Raw genomic sequence first — 15,336 nt, 5'->3', positions numbered from 1 at the left:
CATGGTGTTAATATTTCGGGTTCCTTTCCTTGCTCGTCGTTCTGTTTGATGTGTCCCCCAAGAGTCCAGATGGGGGAAACTGAGGCTCAGCTCTTGGGCAGCGAAGCTCTGTGGGTGAGAGGGGTACTCTGAGCTGACCAGCTCCCTCCCTCTTCCTCTTCTGCCACACCCCCTCTTCAGGCCCACGCAGTAGTTATTTCTGAGTGGAGTTATTTCTGAGCATACCCCTTTGGGGAGCTTCTGTGCTGGGGGGTGGGTGGAGGCAGGGGGAGGGTAGTTTCAAAAGACTCAAGGTATCTTATTTTCCCAGAGTCAGGACAAAGTCAAAGGCCTATGGTGGGGGCAGACTGATCAAAGGGAAGGGGACCCTGGCAGTTCTAGTCTCCCACCCAGGGACCTCAGGTGCCACCTGCTGTTAATGTCAGCAGCTGGTGAGGGGCTCAGGTCTGGTGAGGCAGCCCAGGTGCCAGGTAGTCCCTGAGATAGAGGCGTTGTGCCCAGGAGGCTGGTGCCTGTTCTTCTAGGGGCCACTGGGAGAGGGCTGTGTCCTGCTGAGGATGGGCAGGGCTGTGGGGGCCAGCTGGGGGCAGGAATGAGTGGGAGGCTGCATTCCTGAGAGGGCCCCTCCCCATCCAACCCTCCTGCCTCTCCTCACCACTTCATCCTTTGGGTCCTAAGCTCATTCTTTTCTCCCCGCTCCGTTCTGTTTCTGCTGTTTCCCAGCTTCCGGGGCTGGGGGGAGGGGGCTGGCCAGAGCCCCGGGGTGGGGTTGGGGGGGGGCTGAGTGTGTACCCGGGCCCCCGCCACCAGCCCAGTCTTCTGGTGCCAGCGCTGCCAGCCTCTCCCCAGCACCTGCTCTGGCTGTTCCTTCCTCCCGGGCGGGAGGGGGCAGAGGGCCTGACCCATGTCACCTCCAAGCCTTCCCAGCATGCCCCACCCTCCAATGCCTATCACTGGGCTGAAGGTCTAGGAGGGGAGACCCCTAAATCCTCCCCCCCTTCCGTCTTGGTTCTGCAGCAGCGTCCCCCAGAGCGGCTTGCACAGGGAGGAGCCCGACCTCCAGCCTCAGCCCGCCAGCGAAGCCCCGCGGCGCCCCGCCCTCCCGCCCCCCTCCAAGTCCGCGCTGCTGCCCCCGCCGTCCCCCCGGGTGGGTAAGCGGCCTCCGCCGGGACCCAGCGCCCAGCCCCCGGCCACCCCCACGTCGCCCCACCGGCGCCCTCAGGAGCCCGCGCCCCCCGACGACGCCGAGGAGAAGCGAGGGAAGAAGCCCAAGCCGTCGGGGCCGTCGCCGGCGGGCACGGCCGAGTCCCGACCGCAGACGCCCCTGAGCGAGGCGTCGGGCCGCCTGTCCGCGCCGGGCCGCTCGCCCAGGCTGGTGCGCGCCGGCTCCCGCATCCTGGACAAGCTGCAGTTCTTCGAGGAGCGACGGCGCAGCCTGGAGCGCAGCGACTCGCCGCCGGCGCCCCTGCGGCCATGGGTGCCGCTGCGCAAGGCCCGCTCGCTGGAGCAGCCCAAGTGCGAGCGCGGGGCGCCCTGGGGCACGCCCGGGGCCTCGCAGGAGGAGCTGCGGGCCCCGGGCAGCGGCAGCGGCAGCGGCAGCGGCAGCGTGGCCGAGCGGCGCCGCCGGTTCCAGCAGAAGGCAGCCTCGCTGGACGAGCGCACGCGGCAGCGCAGCCCCGCCTCCGACCTGGCGCTGCGCTTCGCCCAGGAGCTGGGCCGCATCCGCCGCTCCGCGTCGCGGGACGAGCTGGTGCGCTCGCACGAGTCCCTGCGCGCCACGCTGCAGCGCGCCCCGTCCCCTCGGGAGCCCGGCGAGCCCCCGCTCTTCCCCCGGCCCTCCACGCCCAAGAGCCCCCGGGCCGACAGCCCCGCCGCCGCCGCCGCCCAGCCGCCCCCTCCGAGCGCCGCGGGGAAGCCCGGGGACGAGCCGGCGAGGCCCAGGAGCCGCGGCCCGGCGGGCAGGACGGAGCCCGGGGACGGCCCGCAGCAGGAGGTTAGGCGCCGGGACCAGTTCCCGCTGACCCGCGGCAGAGCCGTCCAGGAGTGCCGGAGCCCCGTGCCGCCCCCCGCCGCCCCCGAGCCCCCCGAGGCCAGGACGAGAGCACCCCCGGGGCGCAAGCGGGAGCCCCCGGCGCAGGCCGTGCGCTTTCTGCCCTGGGCCACGCCCGGCCAGGAGGGCGCTGCCGGGCCTCAGGCCTTGGAGAAGAACAGGGCGGGGCCCGAGGCTGAGAAGAGGCTGCGCAGAGGGCCCGAGGAGGACGGTCCCTGGGGGGCCTGGGACCGCAGAGGTGCCCGCGGCCAGGGCAGAGGTCGTCGGGCCCGGCCCACCTCTCCTGAGCTCGGTAAGGCCTCGGGGAGGGCCGAGAAGGTGCTGAGACCGGGGTGGGAGGGCGCTCGCGGGGCCGGGAAGGGGGCAGCTGCCGGGCAGGTGCGGGCTGCGGTTTCACAGGGGAGACCCAGACCCAGTTTCCAGTTTGAGTGAAGGATTGTGAAGGCCCTTGTGCTAGACCCCGTCCGCTGGGGAGGCAGCGTGCGTTTTGGTGGAGGCTGAGTGGAGCTGAGATGTGAGCCAAGGAAGGTGCCCCGATGCCTGCCGTAGGTGCCCTGGGTCCACTGGGCTGCTGGGTCAGGGATTTAGCTGTGGTGGGAGGCATTGGTGGGGACCCCACCCCTCTGTGGGGGAAGAGATGGAAAACCACCTCAATAAATAATGCTTGGTCCTGCCCAGAGGCGAGCTTTGGTCCAGCCAAGTCAGTCCCCATCCCACTTCTATCCCCTGACGCACCCATGGCCACCAAGATCGGACCCAGTCTCTCGGCTGGCTTCTCTCTCCCGTCCTTGAATCCTTGTATGGCTGAGCTGACTGGGCACATGCCAGCCTGTGTCACCTCCTAGTCTTCCTCTGGATGGTGGCCAACTGCCACAATGCCCCTGCTCCTAAGTCTGCCCACCCTGAACATCATATAGGGGTCCACTCCGGGACGATGGCCGAGGAAGCCATCCTTGGTTTGCTCTCCCCCAGGCCGGATGCCTCCGCTCGCTGCTCCCAGCACGCCTTGTCGGGGGGGTCTCTCTCATTGTGCTTACCACCCATTTCGATTTTTCTTTTTTGAAATGACTCTATTTCTCATTTAAGGATTACTGTCTCAAGGTTTCTAAAGATAATTAGGTACCTCTCCATCATCCTATCAGCCACATGATTGCATACCACGACACAGGCGCCGTGTGAGCTGGGCGCTCAGGGGTGTTGTTTTATTTTAATTTGTATGCCAGCTCTGCAAGAGGTTGGGTGCGATTTATCAGCTCCATCTTACAGATAACAAAACAGAGGCGCAGAGAGGTTATCTAATTTGTCCAAGGTTACGGAGCTAGAAAAACAGCATAATTGGGATTCTCACTGTTTTTCTGACTACTAGCAGACCATACCTTGTCTAGCGTATAGAACGTCAGTTGGGAAGTACCCAGAGGGATGCACTGCACTGGAAGTGTGTGATACCTTTGTGTGTACAAGCTTCCTGTAAGCAGAGAGCACTGCTTGTGTCTCGCATCCCTGCTACTCACACGGAGCTGGGCGTGCAGTCGGGGCGGCCCTACTGTTTGGTGGATGGACGGAATCAAAGCTGATTCCGGAGGCCTCTCAGAGGCTACTGGACCCACCTGCTGCTCCCTCTTTTGAATCCAGCGGCATTACTAATTTGACAATTTACCACATGTTGCCCTGTGACAGCAGTATTACTGCTTAGGGCTCGGGTTGCTGTTCGCTGGTCCTGCCTGTTTGGAAGCTGGTAACGTCTTGTGCTGCTGCGAAGAGCACTTGCGTAGAACAGGGCCTGATCTACCAGCCCCAGTGACTGGTTTGTATAAAGACTCGCACGACACAGTCCCCGCCTTCCTCCAGAAACCATGGTGACTGTGACTGAAGTTGAGAAGCCAAGCGAATGCAGAGTGCTGGCTGCCCTGTCCTGTTTGAGAACCGCCCCCTCCCCTTCTGTCCAAGATCCCTGTCTCAGGATATTTGGGAGAGAGACCCTTTGTTCCCCAACCCGCACCTTCTGGAAGCCCTTCTCTCTGGGTTTGGCATTCTAAGATACAAGGATGCCATAATCCCCTCTCCCCCTGAGTCATCCCCACAGGGACCATGCCCCCCCTTACCCTGTCACTCATGTCTCTGGCAGAGTCCTCAGATGACTCGTATGTGTCCGCCGGAGAAGAGCCCCTTGAGGCTCCTGTGTTTGAGATCCCCCTGCAGAATGTGGTGGCGGCCCTGGGGGCAGATGTGCTGCTCAAGTGTATCATCACTGCCAATCCTCCACCCCAAGGTGAGCTCCAGGGCTGGGCCAGGCTAAGGTTGAGACAGAGAGGGGGAGGTCCCCCTCAGTCCTCAGAGGCAGGGGTAGGGGAGGAGGGACATCTGCTCCTTGGGGCTGGCCTCACTCCTGTGTGTGTGTGGGTGTTAGGGGAGTGTTCCCAGAATCCCCTGGGAGTGGGGAGGGCAGGCCTAAGCTTCTGTGAATGAGGGGGGCGTCCTCAGGATTCCCTAGGATGGGGAGTGGGGTGGTTTGGGCTCTGTGTGGGATGAAGGGGGATTTGCCCCAGTGGGCGACCATGGGCGTGGCAACCAGTCACACCGCTCCTTTCCCACAGTGTCCTGGCAGAAGGATGGGTCTGCCCTGCGCAGTGATGGGCGCCTTCTCATCCGGGCTGAAGGCGAGCGGCATACCCTGCTGCTCCGGGAGGCCCGGGCGGCCGATGCCGGGAGCTACACAGCCACCGCCACCAACGAGCTGGGTCAGGCCAGCTGTGCTGCCGCGCTGGCCGTGAGACCTGGTAGGGAGCCTGTGGGCCCCGGGGCCCCGGGTGGGATGAGCAGTGACCCCACTCTAGACCAGTGTGCACAGTCTGTTCTCACAGGTCGACTCTCAGTGGAAGCATTCTCAGTGGCCTGGCCTCAGAGCAGCGGGGGCCAGATTCCCAAAGGCACACACACACCAGGCTGGCCAATTCATGAAGTCACTGAGATTTGTCTTTATGTATCCTCTAAATGCCATCCTCCCCTGGCATTTCCCTGAAAATGATCCTGTGGGGAAAGCAAATTATCCGTGAGTCTCGGAGAAAAAGTATCTCCCAGCTCAAAGCCATCAGGAGGCTTCTGAGGTCATTTCTTCTAGAACAGTACCCCTCCCCTGAGTAAAAAGGATGCATTTAAGTGCCACAGCCCTTCCCCACTCCCTTGCTCCTTCTGTTGAACCCAAAGCCCTCAAGAGAGGGTAGCCGAGAGCACCTCTCTGGAGATGGCTGTGGCTGAGGCCACCTTTTCTATTTTTACGAAAGCCCTCACTTGGTGTTGGACTACTTCCTTTGGGTGTAAGCCCAGTTTCTTTCAGGTCCAGGGCAGGCCTGGACCAGTGTCAGTGTGCATGGCCAGTTCTACCCATTCAGGTTGCTGGGACTGAGAGTGTGCTGATCCTGGGCAGCAAGAGGTGGGGGAAGGGAGGATGGGTGGGGTGGGGGTGGGGGTTCGGAAGGAAAAGACACAGACTCGACCCTCAAGGCTGTTAGCCTCGGGTCATCAAGCTGGATCAGAGGACTCAGGGTGGAGGACAGTGCAGGGCAGAGGAGCCTCAAGCAGTGCGTCAGTGTTACGGGGTGTCAGATTGAGGGGCGCAGGACCTGGAAGGACTTTGGGAAGTAGAGAGGCAGCAGGAGGGGCTGGGCGTGCCTGGGGGGTCCTGGGGGGGGGTAATGGCACCCGCTGTTCTGCTGTTCCATCCCTTTCCTTGGACACGATAGGAGACAGGTTACAGAGCCTGTCTTGCTATGGGTCTGGGACTTGTGTGCCTTCACGATAAGGGTGGTTTTGGTGGCATGTGCCCCGAGCCCAGCCCTGCATTCGATCCTTTTCTTTGCACTCCTCCAGCTTTGCAGAACAGCCAGCCTTCATCTTCCCTAGCTCACCTACCCTTCCCAGGAGCCTGCGTTTTAGTCTTTCTCCTCCTCGCCCCTCCCAGCACGCTGAATCATGCCATCCCTCCAACGGCGTGCTTCCGTCCTTCCATCACCTCTGGGATCTGGCTTGTGACTCAGCTCCCAGCTCTCCTCAGGGGGCCTGGGGCTGGCTCCAGGACTCTGGTCAATACCTGGCTTGGGCTGAGATTTGGCAAGGGGTACAGGGGGGTGCCCTGATACTGGCCTGTGGCCATTTGGGAGCCTTTTAAGGTTGGGAAGGAGGCTTGGGGCAAGGCAGCTGTCAGCACTTGACTGGGAGCTCTGTGTTCCTCGTTCTGAACCTCCCTGCCGTTCAGTTTCCTCGTTTGTAAGCCGGAGAGTTCTCCCATCCTCACGGTCAAAAGCCACTGTGTGAACGAGCTTTCCAAACTGTCAAGCTGTAGATGAATGTTAGCTGCTAGCGTACTTAAGGGGTGCTGCTGTGTGCGGGTTTCCACGAGGCCCCAGAATGCTGCCTTTTCCTTTTCTGCCCATTTTTCAGACTGTGTATTGGGGACTCCTCTGCTGCCCTTGCCAGGCCTGCAGCCCCCGCTCCTCTGTTTCCCAGCCTCTGGGTTCCTCAGTCCATCCTGGCATGGCCATGACCCCCTCCCCACACCCCGCCCTGGGGAGCTGGAAAGGCTTCATCGCATTAGTCAGTGGCACTGGGCTTTGCCCCCAGAGAACAGCCCCCATAAGTCATGCTGACTCGGCCCCAGGGCTCCCTTGGTGGAAGCAGACTTTCTTCCCCTACAAGGCACTGTTTGGTCCAGAGTGGTTGGACGGGGGCCAGTGGACCTGGAGAGCAGCAGCGTGGGTGGAACTGGGGTGGGGGTGGCACAGACATTTGGCAAGGGCGGGGGGTCTCAGGCCTGGGCTGTGTGTGGAGTGAGGGGGTGGGGCTGAGAAAGCGTGTCAGGCAGTGTGGCTGCAGGTGGGGTGCAGGCAGGGTGGCGGGGGGAGCCAGCTGAGGGAGGGAGTGAGGAGTGTCTGATAGGAATAGGCCCCCTGGAACCTTCTCCCTCTCTTGTTCCTTAACCCCCCACCCTAGGACCCTGGCAGCCAGGGCTGGCTGCGCAGTGCCCTTGTGGGGTGCCCACCCCAAAAGGGCCTGCTTTGGAGAGCCCACAGATCTCAGTTCCTGGTTGGGAACGGCGGGAATAGGGAATGGGTAACCAGACAACTAGTTGCTCAGGCCCTGTGGTTTGAGGGGCAGGGTCTGGTTCTCACCTGCTCCGGCAGCCCCGCCCCAGCGCCGGGCCCCTCCCAGCCTGCCCCAGCCAGCCCACAGAGTACCCTTCCTGAGACCACGGTTGTACTCCCAAAGTGTGTGTGTGTGTGTGTGTGTATTGGGGCGGGTGGCTGGGGAGTGTGAGAAGTATGCTTACCTGAAGCTAAGCTGCCCACCTCTATCACACAAGCACTTATTGAGTGCCAACTGGGTACCAAGTGCTACATCTCTCTGAGAGTGTCCTTTCACGCCTCTTCTCTTATTTGGGCTACATCACCCCATGTGTATCCCTTGGAGAGGGACGTGATAGGCGGTGATATTCTCATTTTACAGATAAGAAGACAAAAACATAGAGAACAAGGTGACCTAGGGCTAGGTCAAGGCCAGCAGCCTTTATTGAGCGCCTGTAATCTGCCTAGGAATATTGTAAGCAACAGGTGACTGGGGGGGATGGAAATGCTCACTTGTGAAGCAAATAGGTTTAGGGGTGACAGATGAAAAGAACATGAGTAGTTAGCATCTCCTGAGCGCTTCCTGCATACCAAGCCCTGTATTAACTCTTGTGGTAGGTTCTGTTATGATGCCCACATTACGCATGAGGGAGCTGAGCCTTGGAAAGCTTTAGCAAACTGTTCTAGAGAAATGCTGACCAGTAGAACTTTCTGTGATGCGGGAAGCGTTCCACACGTGCACCATCCAGTAGGGTGGCCATGAGCCATGTGTGGCTGTTGAGCTCTTGAAATGTGGCTAGTGCCACCAAGGAACTGGGTTTTTCTTCTCTTTCCATTTTAATCCCCAGGTACATCATCTCAGGTGGCTAGTGCCTGCTCTGTGGGGGTGCTCAGCTCTAGGAGCAGAGGGCCAATTGGGGGCTGATTATGGTTTGAAGCCCTGCCCCTGGATCTCCCAGACCTACACTCCTTACTACCCCCTTCCCTGCTACTCCGAAGAGGTTCAGGGTTAAGGGAGAATTGTGCTCATGCCTGGGGGAGTGGGGAGGGAGGCAGAGACTGCTGATGCCCTCTGTGGGTGAGCCTGATGGGCGGGTTTCTTTCCTTTCTCTCTTGACTCCCCACTCCACCATGGCTGTGGTCCTCCTTTGTTTCCCTGCATCATTTGGCTCACCTCCACCTCGAGCTCTGACAGGAGGCTGGTCAGGAGGAAGGGGGATTTGGGGGCTCCATCCTAATGCCTCCAGTCCTCCCTCAAGGCACAGGTCTTGTATATTTGAGCCCAAGGCTCTAGCATTTTCCAGCTGAGACCTCGGCTTCTCCACATTTCCTTAGCTGGCCACAGTTTTCTCATCTGTGAGGTAAGGGTCTGTATACCCTCTGTGGCTCTGTGGGGATGAGGATGTAGCTAAGGACATTTGGGCCTGACGACGTGGCTTTTCAAAGCCCATTCTGGTCCCACCACATGACTGATACTGTCATAACAGAAGAGTTTGGTTGTAAGAGGTCAGGAGTCTAAAAGGGAAGGCACTAGTGTCTGCCCCAGCCCCTTCTCCTGGCCGCAGCTTCTGTAGAGTTACAGATTCGAACCCTGTGAAGGTAGTAGCTGCCGATGGAGGGGATCATGGAATGCCACATGACCCCGTTGCCCATCCCGGAAGGGGGTTTGGGTGGCATCTGAAAAAGCAGCGTGGTCTGTTGACCACACTCAGCCCTTCCTCCCCACTCCTGATCACTGGAAGCAGGTTGGCCCCGAGGGGTATCTGCTGAGGCTGCTACCCCAGAGTGGGGGTTAGCACACTCAGCCTGTCAGAATAGGGACCTCCTCTACTGTGGGTGCCAGTGCTTTATGGAACATGGAGCAACCCTAAGCAATCACATGGGGGGAATTAATGGTTTGTAGGGCTAGGTCAGGCCGACCGTGGGAAGTTCTCTCTGCTTGCCTGTCCACTTGAACCCAAAACCTTAGCCCTGCTCTTCTACTCTGGAAGAGGCAGTACCCGTGACAGCACCTGTGCATTCCCAGCTGTAGGCCGGCCTGTCTCCCTTTGCCCTGGGCCTTGCTGCCTTCCACGGTGGCATGGTCACAGCGGACGTTTAAAGGAATCACCTGCGGAGGAAACTGCCGAGACAGTGCCTGCGGAGGACCGGTTGGGAATGGCCGGGCCACGTATGTGTGGTTGTCACAACTCCAGCGTGCCACCCCCACCCCCCTCAGAAGCCCCAAGGAGCTCTCGTTGGCCTGCAGAGTGAAGGCCACACTCCTGAAGCTGGCCTCCGCTGTCTGGCCCTGAGGCTGGCCCTGAGGGTGTCTGGAGGCAGCTGAGGCTGTGGGAGGCTGTGCTGCTTCAGCTTTGCCAGGCCCCACTTCCAGCTTTACCCAGTTCAGTAGCCAATGGGTTGAGCTACAGTTGTCTGCATGTTCTTTATTTTTTTTTTTATTTTTTTTTTTAGAATCCACTTATTTATTCATGAGAGACACACAGAGAGAAGCAGAGACACAGGCAGAGGGAGAAGCAGGCTCCATGCAGGGAGCCTAATGCAGGACTTGATCCCAGGTCTCTGGGATCACGCCCTGGGCCGAAGGCAGCGCCAAACCGCTGAGCCACCCGGGCTGCCCTGCATGTTCTTTTTGTCTCCAAATATTTGCTCATCCAGTTTCCTCCTCTGGAAAGACTTTTTCCCTTTTTCCTGCTTCAACCAAACTCTTAATTCCTATACAACCCTTTCCGTCTGTTACTCTGTCTTCCCTGAGCCCAAAGGAATCTGCTCTCTGCCCTCTCATGGCCCTCATCTGCCCTTCTCTTGCCCCCTTATAGGAATAAGGGGCTCACTATTCTAGAGGTGTCTGGATTGGCCCTGTCTGGATTGGGGTTGTCATCCCTACCAGCCGGCAGTCCCCTGAGATCATGACCGTGCTTTGGCCACTTCTTAGCCCTTATAGCCATACCTGGAGGCCTTCCTGGATAGTCTGGGGCTATGTGGCCTGCAAAGATTGTGTGTGAGGTCGTGATGTGGGAGGATAGAGATCTGTGGGCTTCCCAGCCCCCAAAACAACCTGGGTGACCTGCAGAGGCTGGGCGAGACACACATCTGCAAAGGGTGCTAATGAAGATCTGCCTGAGAGTGGAGGATGGGTGAGCACAGAAGTCCCCGGGACAGCAGTCTTCCAGGTGTGGTCCCCAGACCAGCAGCGTTCGCATCACCGTGGGAATGTGTTAGCGATGCCCATTCACATACCCAGCCCGTCACAAACTCTGGGGTTGGGGCTCAGCAGTCTGTGGTTCAAGCTCCATTCTTATACACCAGGAACGTTTGAGAACCCCTGCCCTAGAGTCAGGGACCTTGCTGAGGTCGGGGGGCCAGGTGGTGCAGTGGGAAGCACATGAGCTCTGGAGTCAGGCCTCAGGTTCAGACCCCTGCCCTGAAGTTTAGCCACCAAATGAGACAGAACTCACCTCTTAGGGTTGTCCTCCCAAGAGGATCACAGGGGTCCCTAAACTTTCATGCACGTAAGAATCACCTGGACTGCTTTCTAAAAATGTAGTTTCCTGACCTCTGTTCTAGGAAATCTAATTCTTGAGTCAGAGTGAGTAAGGCCCAGAAGCTATGGTTTAAACGGGCTCTCAGGTGGTCCTGTTGTGGGCAGTGGAGAAGCCCTGGTGTAGAAGGTCTTTCATTTGGTGGCTGGAACTATATTTATCCTTAGAATGTCTCCAGGAATGTTGGGATGGGTATTGAGCTAGATGCTCTGGTCTGGGGAAGGAGGGCCTCCCCCTCTCCTCCAACCTCTAACCTTGAGGGCTCCCTCATGTATTTTCATCAAGCAAATCTAACCTGCGAACAGTGTTGAAAGGCCAAGGCCACACACGTGGACAGAGCCAGCATGTTTTGGGGTGGTGGGGTGTGTAGGGGCAGCACTCACATGGGGGGCATATGTGCATGGTAGGTTTGGGGGGCACCTTCTCCCCACTTCCTGGCTGGTCCCACAGTGTTTCCCACAGTAAGAGTCAGGCCTGTTGGTGGAGCAGGGCTGAGATCAGGGACTGCCTACAAAGATGGTTTTGGTGGTGGGGCTTGTACAAAGTGGGGTGGCACCAGAGCCTGGTGCGGAACCCTAGAAGTTCTGGGAGCTGGAGACCAGTCTCTGAGGGGCCTGAAGACCTGGATTTGTCCCTGGGTGCCCCTGGGTGCCCCAGGGTGCAGTTCCCCTGATCACCACCAGGGGTCTCCAAGGCTCCCTACAAACCCGCTCTACTCTGCTCTCCCTCCCGGGGTGGGTGAGTGCCCCAGGTGAGTCCCCCAGCGCTGTCCAGCCTCCGGGTGACCCTGGAGGTCACCTCCCTCCCCTGGCGGGTGAGTGCCCCAGGTGAGTCCCCCAGCGCTGTCCAGCCTCCGGGTGACCCTGGAGGTCACCTCCCTCCCCTGGCGGGTGAGTGCCCCCAGCGCCATCCAGCCTTATGGTGACCTTGGAGGTCACCAGGCTCCATGGTGGGGGGGGGGGGGCTCTTGCCTCCAGGGGCCATGCCTGTGGTCTCAGCATCAGCTGGTGGCCAAGCCCCAGGCACATGTTTACCAAATGCCATTCTGACTTGCCTCCCCAAGATGGCCATCCTGAATGGTGGACCCCCCTCCCCTGCACCCCCCTTCACTGGGAAATACAGGTCATAGCTTGGGAATGTGGCCTTGTGTTGTGGGGGTGATAAAAGGAGAGAGAAGAGGATGGTGCCCGGGTGGCTCAGTTGGCTGGGCGTCCACTCTGATTGTGGTCTCGGAGTCGTGGGGTCGAGCCCCACGTCAGGCTCCGCACTTGGTGGGGAGTCGGCTTGGGATTCTCTTTCCTTCTCCTGCCTGCCTCCCCCCCCATAGTGTGCATGCAAGCTCTCTCTCTAAAATAATAGATGAATAAATCTTTAAAAAAACACGGGGGTGGGGTGGGGAGAGAAGGACATATGACCTCTTCTCAACAGCTTCCCTGTTCTACTGGTCTCCAAGCCCCTGCCCCAGCCCAAGTCCAGGTGGGTGCTAGTTGTGGGGGGTTACTAGAAGCAGCCCCTGCTTCATGACCCTTGGCCCGGTGGGGTGAGAGGTTGAGGGACAATTGCCAACTCAGAGTCAGGAGGAGGAGAGGTAGGTGCCACCCCAAGGCCCCGGGGGGTCCTGAGCCAAACCTGCCATGGCAGTAGTGGGGAGGCAGAGGCAGGATTCTGGGCCCCCGCAGGTGGAGGGGGTGTTTCTGGGAAGGAGACCGAAGGTCCTGACCCCTCTCTGATTCTCAGCACCAGAGAACACAGGGCATAGCCAGGCCTGGCTCCAATATTCGAGGCTTGTCAGCACATTGCCACGTGCGGACCTTGGTTTGGTCAGAACAGGGGGCATCCTAAGGGCCATTTGCCGTCAGGACCTCATCTGGTGGATGTGTCGAAGTGAGTGGCTCAGGGCAGGCATCCCGGGGGCAGCATTGTAGTGCCTCTCCCATCCTCCCCCGGGGACTGAGGCCCCAGCACTGTGAGTTGAGGCGCCACCGAGGGGGCTTCGCTCTTGTCAGGGTCCCGAAACTGTAAAGAGAGAAAAGGCAGATCCGGCTGCTTGGGAATGAGCAGGGTGGCTAAATACAGCCAGGCGGCCTCGCTCTGCCCCTCCCCTCTCCTCCCCCTCCACTCACTCCAGGGCCCGGGCTGCCTGTGGTCTCAGCAGGCACCACCTTCCCAGCCAGCTGCCTGCCTGCCACCCAGCCTGTCCCTGCCTGGCCAGCCCCCACCGCCTCCTTCCCCTCCCCCAGGCCCTCGCACACAGCCTCCGCAGGGTCAGCCGAGTGAGTGGGGCTGGGCAGGCTGGGCTTCTGCTCCCTGGGGAGCCGGGTGGGGTGGGCAGTGGGCAGGCAGCAGGAGGGCCTGGTGCCAGGGCAGAGCCTTCAGGACAGGCGCCGCCTGGGGTCTGTGTGCAGAGTCTCGGGTGAGTTGGGGTGCAGCCTTGTGGGGGGCCGGGCCACAGGGGCTTGGGGTGGGGGAACCAGGAGGAGGGGCCAGGGGGCTGTGGCCGATTCATGTCTGTATTTGGTAGTCGGATAGGAGCCAGCTCAGTGAGGCTGGGCCCCTGGCCAGTTGCAGGGGAGGGCGTCAGGGCCCTGGGGACACCCCTCCCCCAAAACGGACACCGGTGCCCCCCTCCTCTTCCCCAGTCTGAGTCGCCCTTCTCTGCGGATGACTCAAACCCCTTTTCCATCCTCTGAGAGTTTGGGGGTCCATGTTGTAGGGCTGGGGCCAACAGGTGCCCCTGGGGTATGTGGGGCAGGAAGCTGAGAAGGCAGAGGGGGAAGGGCAGGCTGGACAGTGCCGCCTCATTGGCCCTGGCACCGTCCGGATGGGGCTTGTCTGAGGTGTGTGTTCCTCTGCACCAGGCCCAGCTCACCCGAGAAGCGGGTGCCCTGCCTCTACCACGCTGGGGACCACCTGCATTAGGGGCCTGCAGTTCCATGCCAGGAATGTGGGTTCTCTGCTCCAGTGGGATTTCATGTCTCCCATGAGGCCCAGGGCAGCCCCTCTGTTGCCCGAATCCCTTGTCCCGGCTACTCCCTAGGGTTCCCCCAGGATCCGTGTTAGGAGAGTCTATGGCAGAGTAGGATTCAGGGGCTCAGCGACAGGAAACACCTGAGCAAGGTCACACTGCAAGCAAGTAGGAGCCCGTGAAGCCAAGTCAGGGCAGGGCTGGTCTGCCCCCGGGGCTGTGTGGAACATTCCAGACCTTATCAGGCCCTTGATCTTGGGCAGATCTGATCTAGCCAGCTCTCCCATTCTCTCTGACCCCCCTTCCTGCCCTGGCGTCTCTCTGTGCCACTGTCTTTCCTCTGTCTCTTTTCTAGGCGAGTCCACATCACCTTTCAGCAGCCCCATCACCTCTGACGAGGAATACCTGAGCCCCCCAGAGGAGTTTCCGGAGCCCGGAGAGACCTGGCCCCGAGCCCCCACCATGAAGCTCAGTCCCACCCAGAACCGCCGCTCCTCTGACACCGGCTCTAAGGCACCCCCCACGTTCAAGGTCAGACCCCTGCGGCCAGCACCGAGCCCTGGGCACCCCCATTCCTTCACGTGTGCCCTTGTTCTTGGGGCCACACCAGGTTCTAGCAAGTCCTAGCACTTGGCCCCATTCACCCTTCTTATCTGGAGCCAGCCTCAGTCGGCCTGGCATGGGAAAGAGGCCTCTAGCCAGAATCCTCTGGGCCCTGAATGTCTCCCCTGACACTTTGGGGTCCCCTTCAGGTCTCGCTTATGGACCAGTCAGTAAGAGAAGGCCAGGACGTCACCATGAGCATCCGTGTGCAAGGGGAGCCCAAACCGGTGGTTTCCTGGTGAGTAGCAGCCACAGGCCACCACCTGCCAGCTCCCCCACTGCCCCCTTTCAGCTCCAGGCTTGGCCCTGTGCGGTCTCACTTTCCCGTGATGGGAGTGGGCCTCTTGTAGACTTCCCTGTGATCTGCCCAGGGGTCTTGTCCCAGGTACAGTGGTGCCCCCCGCCCCCGCCCCGAACACGCCCCCACCTTTTGGTTCAGGCTCATGCAGGGCTTCTCCTTCCGGGACGGGTTTCAGGTAACAGAAGGTCTCCTGTCCGTTCCGCTGGGGACGAATGGGCAGGGGTCATCTCTTAGAGAAGCCTGCACGTGCGCACCCCCAGCAGGTGACTGCGGGGTGATTGCTGAGCCCTGCTCTGCGCTGGGCCCTGTGCTAGGCCCAGGCGCAAGGATTTGTTTCTGAGCTGCTCGGAGCCTGGGGTTAAAGCCTGGGCCTTGGCTACAGTGCTTCATCCCGGGTGCCTGGAACCTTGAGAACTCTTTGCTTAGGTTCTTATTAGTTTGGGTTCTAGTTTCCATTTGTAATTAATTGTCTAATCTCCTGTGTGATGTTTTTTTTTTTTTTAAACATCGTAAGTTATTTCCTTTGGGAAGCAGGAAAGCTGTCTGTTCGTTATAAAAATAAGACACCCAGATGTTTCAGAACTAGTAAGAGCTGAACAATGTGGTTAGTTTGCAAGAAGGGTAAGATCCAAGTGGGCAGAGGAGAGGGAGAGTCGGGCTGAGATCCTGGCCCTGTAACCCGGGGACAGATCCGGGAAGCAGGTAGATGATGTGAGGGAGGAGGAACCTGCAGGTGGGGACCTGGGTGCCCAGACTGA

The 15,336-nt window shown here is 59.9% G+C and overlaps 1 protein-coding gene across 13 annotated transcripts in view; it reads left to right on the top strand.

Moving 5' to 3' along the window:
• The window catches only part of SPEG (striated muscle enriched protein kinase), a 59,012-nt gene that overhangs the window by 12,024 nt on the left and 31,652 nt on the right, over window positions 1-15,336 (top strand). For 11 of the 13 annotated variants that reach the window (XR_011997925.1, XM_072742069.1, XM_072742067.1 and 8 more), the window contains 5 exons: window positions 1,018-2,342; window positions 4,176-4,319; window positions 4,645-4,827; window positions 14,030-14,205; window positions 14,427-14,515. Coding sequence is in view for 12 of the 13 variants with exons in the window: in XM_072742069.1 (XP_072598170.1) it covers window positions 1,018-2,342; window positions 4,176-4,319; window positions 4,645-4,827; window positions 14,030-14,205; window positions 14,427-14,515 (1,917 nt within the window). In the remaining variant the exon portion in view is untranslated. Of the gene's footprint in view, window positions 1-1,017; window positions 2,343-4,175; window positions 4,320-4,644; window positions 4,828-12,959; window positions 13,123-14,029; window positions 14,206-14,426; window positions 14,516-15,336 lie in introns of those variants that run through there. The other 2 variants (XM_072742079.1, XM_072742077.1) reach the window with 2 other exon arrangements.

Source organism: Vulpes vulpes, chromosome 16, assembly GCF_048418805.1.
Source record: "Vulpes vulpes isolate BD-2025 chromosome 16, VulVul3, whole genome shotgun sequence".
NCBI classification, from domain to species: Eukaryota; Metazoa; Chordata; class Mammalia; order Carnivora; family Canidae; genus Vulpes; species Vulpes vulpes.
This window is presented reverse-complemented; position numbering and strand designations above follow the sequence as displayed.